At 43.1% G+C, this 9,883-nt stretch overlaps 1 protein-coding gene across 1 annotated transcript in view; it reads right to left on the bottom strand.

Moving 5' to 3' along the window:
- Positions 1 to 1,047: 1,047 nt before the first annotated feature.
- LOC147700553 (C-type lectin domain family 2 member D-like) overlaps positions 1,048 to 9,883 on the bottom strand; it is a 28,765-nt gene continuing 19,929 nt past the window's right edge. Inside the window, exon 6 of the mRNA XM_086929121.1 lies at positions 1,048 to 1,211. Within this exon, the coding sequence (XP_086785247.1) occupies positions 1,091 to 1,211 (121 nt within the window). The 3' untranslated portion in view covers positions 1,048 to 1,090. The remainder of the gene's footprint in view (positions 1,212 to 9,883) is intronic.

Raw genomic sequence — 9,883 nt, 5'->3', positions numbered from 1 at the left:
TCGGTAAATTACCGATTCCTTAAAATACCGAATCGGTAAATTACCGATTTTGCTATGTAGGGAGCACTCAAATGAGTGCTTTTCCCCTTTTAGGATTCGTTATTTACCACCAACTACATGTTGGTGGTAAATAATGAAAACCTTGGAAAAAGCATTTTTTTTGCTTTTCAAACAGTGACATGTTGCAGACATACTGCAACATGTGCACCCATACACAATTGAGGGGTGCAACAGGGTGTCAAAGTGACACCCTGCCACCCTTCAATGTTTCCCCCTTTTACCGGATCGGTAAATACCGATTCGGTAATTGTCATTCATTCCTATGGGCCTCCACGACCATAGGAATGAATGGCAATTACCGAATCGGTATTTACCAATTCGGTAATTACCGAAACTTACCGATTCGGTAATTTTTTTGGTAAAATTACCTACATCCCATTTGCCTGTTCTTAAATACCGAATCGGTATGATTCGGTATTTAAGAATCGGTAATCTGGGATTACCTACATCGGGCCCTAAGTACTTTACTCCACTACACCCTTTAAAGAGGTGAGATACAAGAGATCAATGTCTGTCCTCGTGCCTTTCTTGTTGGAGAACCTGAAGACCCATGGTTTTTAGCAACATCTCTGTGTGGCCTCTCCCGCGGCGATGGACAGTTTCTGAAGACCCTGCACCTGTAAGTGAGTCTTCTCTTCCTCTGGGTGCCCCGCCTGCAGCACTTCTCCAGGTCTGCACCCCTTCCTGCACTCACTGGCTCCCCCATTTCTTTGTACCAAGGTTTGAACTCAAATATCCCTATAAAGGAGGAATGGAAATACTTTCAGCCTATACAGTATTTATATTCACATTTTTTGAAAAGTCTAAAAACAAATATAAACTAGTCAAACACAAATAAGTTAAATAATAAGTGGCAAACATATTTAAAAATATATAACCCTTAGATGACGTCACTGACATAGACCCACTTCGAGAGCAGCTAAAGGATCCAGCCTCTGTTCCTTAGACGGGATTCCCATCTGTGCAGTGAAAGTGCATACAATACAAGTGGGCTGAACGGATAGATGTACGTGTGTTGTTGGGCTGTAGGTCAGTGTCCATCCTTTGTGCAGATCCATGGTCTTAAGCTCGCACAGTCCAGTGCGCCAAGCAGCCTATCAGCTTTCAAGTAGGCGCAGTCCAGGCCGGGGCCGCTGTTCTTTATCTGGATACTGAGGAAAAAACAGAAACACATCAGAATTTGTTCTGAACCATCGGGCGCTCATTGAAGAACAAGGGATTTTAGGTCTTAATTGGGGGATACTCCCTTCTCCTGCCATTGCTGCTGGCTCACTCATCCATCCATCCATCTATCCAGCCATCCATCACTTTATATTTCATGCCCTCAGGCATTCACCCTTTAATCCATCTATGCACTTGCACACTCAGTCCTTCATCTTTCTGTGCACTCACTCATTCCTTCATCCAACCATGTGCTCGGACACTCGTCCCTTCCTCTTTCCATGCAGCCACTCACCCCTTTACCCAGCCATGAACTCACACATTTACCCATGAACTCACACATTTACCCATTAACTCATTCCTGCATTCATCCATCCGCGCAACCCCACAGACAAACTAGTCAACACATGAAAATGCACCTCCGGAGCTTAAAAGGTAGTCAGATGAATTGAATAGGACAATGCTGCTTTAAACAAGTGATGTATAACAGTGCACGCCTTCTACTCTCACACATTTTTATGTGGGGGGTATTATTTAAGAGTTTGTAGTATTTCCATCTGCCTCATCATTTCATGTGGAAAACAAATTCAATTACTGGTCATGATTTACTTACTTTTGAGAAGTGCCAGTTCAGTCCCATTTAAAGTAACCAAATGCAAAGGAGGGAAAAGCTTCTTCCATCAGGGGCCTGACCCGCCAAGATAGAGACAACCCACAGCTCAATTGATATTGGAGTCCCTCTAGCCTCTCAAAAACGACTTGGCACCATATTAAAGAACGGCGATACATTATCGCCGCTTTTATCGGCAGGAAACTGCCTCTAAAGCGGCGATAATGGGCTTGCTAATATGCCCTTGTGAATTCCCATAGAAGCCCAGGTTAACACCAGAACATGGACGGTATTAAAATTATCGCCAGTTTATCGGCAGAAAACTGCTGCTAAAGCGGCAATAATGGACATGATAATATGCCTTGGAGAATTCCAATAGAAGCCCAGGTAGTATCTTCAGGAGAGGAGATACTAGTCTGTCCTTTTAACAATCCCGACAAACTCACTGTGTAAGTGAAAGTTTGGATCATAAAGGCACCAGATATGTTTGCATCTCTGTGGGAAGGTTGGCAGGTAAAGGATCATGGACATGATTGCAGAATCTCAATTTGGAGATATGTTAATGCTGGGTAATCTCACAAAAGGTGGACCAGCTGATTTGCGATTTTCTACTCAAAACCGAATAGGGAGTTAAGTGATCAGTTGAGTGGAGAAAAGAGTTGTCAGTTGTTTTGATTTTCATGTCAAAAGTAGGCAACTTCTTCACATTTCTATTCTGGTTTTACTCAGATAAACATAGAAATCAGAGAAGGTTCTGAGACAGTTCTTGCAGGTCTAGTGAGTTTCTTGTGTAATTTTTTGGCCTAATCGAGTTTTTTTTTTCCATAGTGTTTTTTTTATTTGCAGGTCATAAGAAAACCAGATAAGAAGCACCACAGCATTGCTACCAAGCCGAGTCTCGCTTGGAGACGCTTTCCATCTTGAGTGGAGCTCAGACCTCTTGTACGCCTTTCCACCCATATCACTCCTGTCTAGAGTTCAGAAGATCAGGAACAACCAGGCCCAAGTCATTCTTGTGGCTCCAGATTGGGCACAGAGCATCTGGTATCCCGAGCTGTTAAGCATGGCCATCGGTCCTCTGACCAGGCTGCCTCTTCGGGAGGATGTTCTATCGCAGCAGAAGGAGAATGTTCTTGCATGAAGCTTAAGTGCGGCATTTGACATCTTTTGACCTTCAATCCGCAGTCTTTGACATTATCTTGGCAGCTAGGCGTCCACGTTCCAAGATGGTTGGCGCCTGCCATTGAGCAAAGTTTGTGGCATGGCTTACAGACAGACAAAGGTATCCCTTTTCTGCTCATCTTCCTCAGATTCACCTGTTCATCCATTCCCTTATGCAGCAAGACTCTGCTGTGGGTACTCTGAGGGGGTTTCTGTCCACCATTTCATCTTTTCTGTGGTCGCCTGATCAGCCGTCACACTCAAAATTCCAGCTTGTAAATAGGTTACTGAAAGGTTTATAACATTCCCCCTTTAATATGCCCCAGTGGGACCTCAATCTCGTATTCACTTTCCTTATGTACATTCCCTTTGAGCCTCTGCACAATTGTCCACTCAGGCTCCTTACGATCAAGACGGCCTTCCTGGTGGTCAGTGAGCTTCAGGCCTTGGCATTCAAGCCTCCTTATCTTGACATCTACCCAGACAGGACTATAAAAAGGCCAGGGTTAGGGCGTCTCAGCCCGGGCGTCGAGGCTTAGGGCAGAGACGACAAGGGCAGTTGCCTGTTTGAGCCTGTTAAGGGCGGAGAGGACAAGGGTAGTTGCCTGTTTGAGCTTGTTAGAGACTGGCCAGGGCCAGAAATGCTGCCCATTAACCCATTTAGCAATACCCATCCCACATCATCCACAAACTTACAGTACTTCTGGATCTATATATTTATCACTTTCTTCTAATTTAGCATTTCCAATGCACTACCCCATTTCTCAGCCTATACTTCACTCAATATATCTTCTAGCCCAACCTTCTGACTCATCTCAAACCTCTTTCTACTACTCTTTCCAATGCACTACCCTATCTCTCATCCTATACATCTATCAATACATCCTCTACATCTACTCTTATTGGTCCCAAACCCCATACCACTACTATGATCCCCAAAATAACCCTTTCTAGACTCTCTCCTACTCTACCCCTCCTTGCATCATCTGACACCTCTTTTACTATACCGATCCCCTAAAACAAACCTTTCTAAACTCTTCCCTCTGACTCCTCCCCTCCAAAACTCCTTTTTACTCATCCAAAAGCCTCCTCCTACTGATAAAAACAAAAAAAACACACAAAAAATCTTTCACTCTTTTCTCTTTCCACTATCCTTTTCAATCAAAATGAACAGACTTACATGTTCACTTCTCAAATTCCATATTCAACTATACTAATTCACTACTAATCCTTTATGGGTTCTGGAGTGGAGTGCTGCTTGCCAGAAATGCGCTTCAACACCCATCAGGGGTAACAAGTGCTATATGAATGTAAACCTTTCTTCCCCTTTTATCCCTCCGCTATCCTTCTCACTCCAAATAACTGACTAATATTCACCACTGAAATTACTTCATATTTCACCATATTAATTCAATACTAATCCTTAATGGGCTTTCTGAATAGTGTGTGTCAACAAGCGCTATATAAATACAAACCTTTGTCCTCCTCTATCCTTCTGCTATCATTCCAAATCCAAATAACTTACTAACTTATCCACCACTTAAAATGTACTTGCATGTTTCACTGTACTAATTCAACACTAATCCTCTATGGGTCGCAGAGTAGCGTGCTACTTGCTGAAAAAGCGCTTTGACGCCTCGTCAGGGGTAGTAAGCGCTATATAAATACAATTACAATACAATACAATAGGTCTCACGTACTTCAGCGTATCAGCGCTCTGGCGTGAAGTGTGTGATTTTGTTTTATGACGTATATATCTATTAGATGATTTTGCAAGATCTTTTCTTTTTGTGCAAAAAAACATTTACCTTGTGTCGAGTCATCTACTCTCACGAATGCACCTCACCAGAAGCCTTCGATTGTCATAGAGTCATTTTCTTGCTACTATAGTATATACAAGTCCTGGGAGCTTATCCTATATATGTTAACAGTTAGGTCTCTGTTGCATATCAAGTCCAGCTTATGTGTTATTATTAAAAGTCCCTGTTGTATGTTAACAGGTGTAATACGCCAGTACTTTGGGTTCTAAACCAAAATAGCTAGCTGCATCTGTGTATATAAAAAGCATATCAGGTTAGCAAAAAGATAGTGTGCATATTGTGACGTGATCTGAAGTGCTCGCTGGTGTATTTAGGGCGGGGAGGTAAGGATCCTAAGCTAGTTCTAAATTACCCTGTTCCCAATTTGTGATATTGCCCAGATCTTGTCATGCCGAAGTCAATTAAAGTTGTCCGTTCTATGTCTTCAGAGAGACCGGACTTATGGGTAGACAAACTATAGATCCACCTTTATTTCTTATCAAATAAAGTTTCATCAATTTTGCAGAGCTCACCTGGATCTCTGCCTGTTCAATGACAGACGATTTATAGGTCATGCTCTGTATGTCCTACCGTCGGGAAAGACCTTTTTGAGGGGTCTTTCTTCCACCTCAAACTGCTCCTGTGCTCACCTATTCTTGTCCTCTCTTTCCTCATTTTCCTGCCCAATTATTTCATGTTTCAGGGGTAAATAATCATATACACTACTCCTGAAGAATTACAGTTTGTGGGTTCTTTCAAAATCCAATTTTTTGGGAGGCCCAGGTCTAACATTTTGGTAGGAGAAGTGTGGCTCAATGGTTAGAGTGGCAGTCCTTGATGCAGAGCTCTGGCCCGGGACCAGGGTTCGATTCCCACCTCGGCGGGTCTCGGGCTCAAAAATTCCTCGGACCTGAAATTCTCGCCTCAGTGCCTATTCCAATCATGGGTCCCACGCTGCAACTCTGGGCAATAGCTTGCTTAAACTCCACAACGGCCCCAACAGCGCTAAGATGCCTGGCTTCACCCTGGGGTTGCCCAGGAGTGGACACTTCACAGGGAAAGCCAGGAAAGGTTCCACAGCGGTATGAGTAATAGCGCCACGAAACCGCTTGGTAGCAGTGCGCTCTACAAATACTTTACATTTACATTTAGGTCTTTTCAAATGACAGACACTACACTTCCCACAAGGAGAGTGTCCTGTGACTTTTGGTAGACCTCATGATGTCAAGTTCTGGGTTTGATTTGTGCATTTCATTTCCTGCAAGTCCATATCCTTAAGGCTCCACCATCTTCTGTTTCAGAACATAAATATCATATAGGCGAGGTTCCCTATCCATTACTCTATAATCTCTATTTTCAATTGATGATCGTCACTTGTTTGGAGAATACATTAAATATTGTCACACATGAGTTTGTCCTTGGTGTGCTTATTTTGATCTTCTTGAAAGGCCTCTCTGTTGTTACTCCTTGCCCTCTTGTTCTGTTTCTGAATTATTATTATTATTATTATTATTAATTTTTGTAGAGCGCATAGTCACCCTGAGGTATCCCAGCGCTAGGAACCCTAACTCTACAGTACAGCGGGCCAGGGGCAAAAAAGGGGGGGGGAATGGGGGGAGGGGACAGAGACTCAGAATAAGGGGGAGGCATAAAACATTAGGGAAAAAGATGAGTCTTTAGCTGCTTCCTGAAGCGCAGGTATTGTGATTCGAGTCGCAAGTCGCGGGGGAGCGAGTTCCAGAGGCGAGCAGCTTGGACCGAGAAATGTCTTCCTCCTGATCGGGCTTTCCTGAATCTGGGGGTGGTAATGACATTTTCTGTGTCTGAACGGAGGGATCTTGTAGCTTTATAGGGAGTGATGAGTTTACTGAGGACTGGGGGGCCTTGATTTTGCAGTGATTTGTGGACTAGGCATAAGGCCTTGAATTTGACTCGCTCCCTTATGGGGAGCCAATGGAGGAGTTTGAGAGCAGGTTTAGCGAAGGTTCTGGCAGGGGTATTTGTGATAATCCAGGCAGCGGTATTCTGGATTCTCTGAAGCTTGTTGAGGGTCGCTTCAGGAGCGCCTAGATAGATCACATTACTGTAATCAAGCCTCGATATTATTAGGCCTTGTATTAACAATTTTTGGGAATTGAAGGGTAAGAGGGGCAGGACTTTCCTCAGAGATTTCAGGAGCCCAAAGCAGGTCCCGGCTACCTTCTTTGCCTGTACAGTGAATGAGAGGTCAGTGTCGATCCAATTGGCATCTGTGGTACTCCTGTGCTCTTAATTTGTCACTGAAACCCTCTGAATGACATTTGAAGTCAGTCAAGTTATTGCAGTTTCTCCGTGATTTATGGAATTATCCATATGGAATATTTTCCCGCAATGGGTGTGGGTGGAAACTGTAAATTAAAAAAAAAATGGTTGTCCTTTAATTTGTGAAGTGTGTCAGTGCCTAAGACCACCCTCTTTGCAAAAACTCACGCTCCAGGAAGGTCACTTCATTATTGCTCCTTTCTATGGGTGAATTTCAGGTATTTGTTACAACCATTGATATGTTGTATGAAATGTGAAGACCACGTTGAAGGGGCTATTTACGAAAAAGTCACACAGTAACAGGGAAAAGGCAGTAATGTGCTGTATATAAGGTGATACAGCGTATTCCTGCACTGGTGCCATTTTGGCAGCCTAGCACCAACATAAACACCCTTGCACTATGGTGCAAGGGCACAAAAGTTGCACGCAGGATTGTTTTTGTGCAGGAAGAGACACCTTCCACATAGGAAAATATTACTGCGTAATAACGGATTTATGTGACACTTTTGCTTACCTGTAAAAATTGATAACTAGAAAGTATTTACCCGAAGATCTTGGTGTTATAAAATATATAAAATATTTGCTATTTTTGTAGATTGGTCTTGAGATTCTTCTTGAGTGTGTCTCATTTATTGACTCTGTGTGTTCACAAAATGGTTGATACTACCCTCTGCTTGCCCACACTACCACAAAATATAACATTTGGGATTATTAATTTAAGCTTGTGAGCCAATAAGGGTAGCCTAGACTTTCTACATAATGTACCTCTTTTGGTACACTACATCAAAAAACATCTTCCTTTAGCAATGTACATAAAAGCAGGCTATACTTGGGGCAAAAGAACTGTCCGTCAAAGTATCATGTTTTTGAAGATACAAGGTCCCTTCGAATTTAAAACATATTTTTATCAAAGCAAACCGGACACATCTGAGCACAAAATGTTTTGGGGTTTCAAATTTCCAATGTTTGCAGAACAGGCGTTCTTCAATGACTTCCATCCTCTCCTCATGCACTATGTTGGTGCATAGGCTCTCAGCATCCTGCCTTACTAACAGGTTCATCTCTTGGTTGAACTACAGGGTCTTTAGTACATTTAAAAGATGCTCAGTATCTTTTAAGTGGAACAGTATTTTCTGGACCATGGCATGGAGGAAACGATCACAAAACCATGACAGAGGTTCCAAAACGCAACCAATAAATACACTATAGGGTATCCCAGGGGAGGAGCCTTGCTCTTATGTATTTTGGGCAGAGTGTAGAAGTACAGGATTACAGGATCTCTGGTCTGGAGGAAATCAACCACCCGTTTCGATATACGCTCTCCCACCTCTGCTTCTTCGACCATTTTGTCTATTTAGGCAATTAAAGCCCCTGTCAGGTTGACTCAATCATACGGTAATTCTTTCTGACACTCAGGAGGCGCAAGCATTATTTTTTGTAATCCTTGGTTGAATGGTGGACAATAGCACAACCTTGTCCACTAGTTTTATTACCACAACCATGCCGTTTTTAAATTTGTCTAGGGCTATTTTTGTTTCTCTGGCCATCTTCTGAAACATTCTGCGATGAGGGCTATCGAGCTTTTCTACCTCATTGATGGCTGCCTGTTTAAAGGCTTGTATTTATATTAGAATAGAAGTCATTGGGGGTTAAATGTAGATTTTGTACGAAGGTTTGAATCCACAGTATCCTCCACTGCTCTCTTTTTGTCTTCAAATATATAGATATATAAAATATATATCTTATTTTAGTCAAATGAAAAGGTCTTGACTAATGAGAGAACTAAGATGGTCTGTCAATAAAATGTATCTACTCTGTCTATATCATAGTTTTGTTAATGGGCCTATTTCAATGAAGTGTCCACCCTAGGCCTTTGCACATCCATAGGAGGGGGTATACACCCGTTACAACGCAACTTTTACTCCGCACTACCATTACAACGCATGACATTACAACGCATTGCGCTGGGGGGCGCTCTAGGATAAGAGGTAAGTTTAATTTACTATCCAACACCTTCCCTAGGGTCCACGGGGACTGGAGTTAGAATAGTAAATTATACTTACCACTATCCAGCACCTCAAAGCGCTATGCGTTGTAATGGTATGCGTTGTAAAAACCGCGTTGTAATGGTATGCGGAGTAAAAGTATGCGTTGTAACGACATACATCCAAAGGAGGGCAGTGGAGACATGCCTGTGAAGGGGTCAGCTGTTTGTTTACATTGATGTACGCAGGAGGGAGGTGCTGCAGCAGGGACATGTCATTCATGCTCATCAGGGGCAATCCTGTGATGAGACATTATAACTATTTCCAGCTATTTAGCAGTATTGGCAAACCACTCTTGCCTCGACCAGTCGTTTGTTTATAAGCTCGGTCAACGTTTTGTTGTTCCGCTCCTGGCACTCTTGATAAGACAGCAGTGCCTGCATTTACTAACTTGAGTGAGGTAAGGCATGGCCATCAACCGCTCTCCCCGCCTGCTTTTATTTGGCCACCAATTTCCAACAGTACGTGTACGCAGCGACGGCTCGTGGAGGGAGTTACGGTGGGGCAGGAGGGTGGGGAGGGGGAGGGGCAGGGCGGAGGTTGCTAAAAACCGGCATATGGATAATTGCAGGTAAGTAAACAATTTAATTAATAAAACGAATTTCGTAGCTCGCACTGCATTGCATTTTGCGATGCAAGGCGCACTACGAAATTCGTTTTATTAATTAAATTGTTTACTTACCTGCAATTATCCATATGCCGGTTTTTAACAACCTCCGCCCTGCCCCTCCCCCTCCCCGCCCTCC

This window comes from Lissotriton vulgaris, chromosome 7, assembly GCF_964263255.1.
Source record: "Lissotriton vulgaris chromosome 7, aLisVul1.2, whole genome shotgun sequence".
In the NCBI taxonomy this organism is placed as follows: domain Eukaryota; kingdom Metazoa; phylum Chordata; class Amphibia; order Caudata; family Salamandridae; genus Lissotriton; species Lissotriton vulgaris.
The sequence above is the reverse complement of the archived record's forward strand: the minus strand, read 5'-3'. Positions and strand labels throughout refer to the sequence as shown.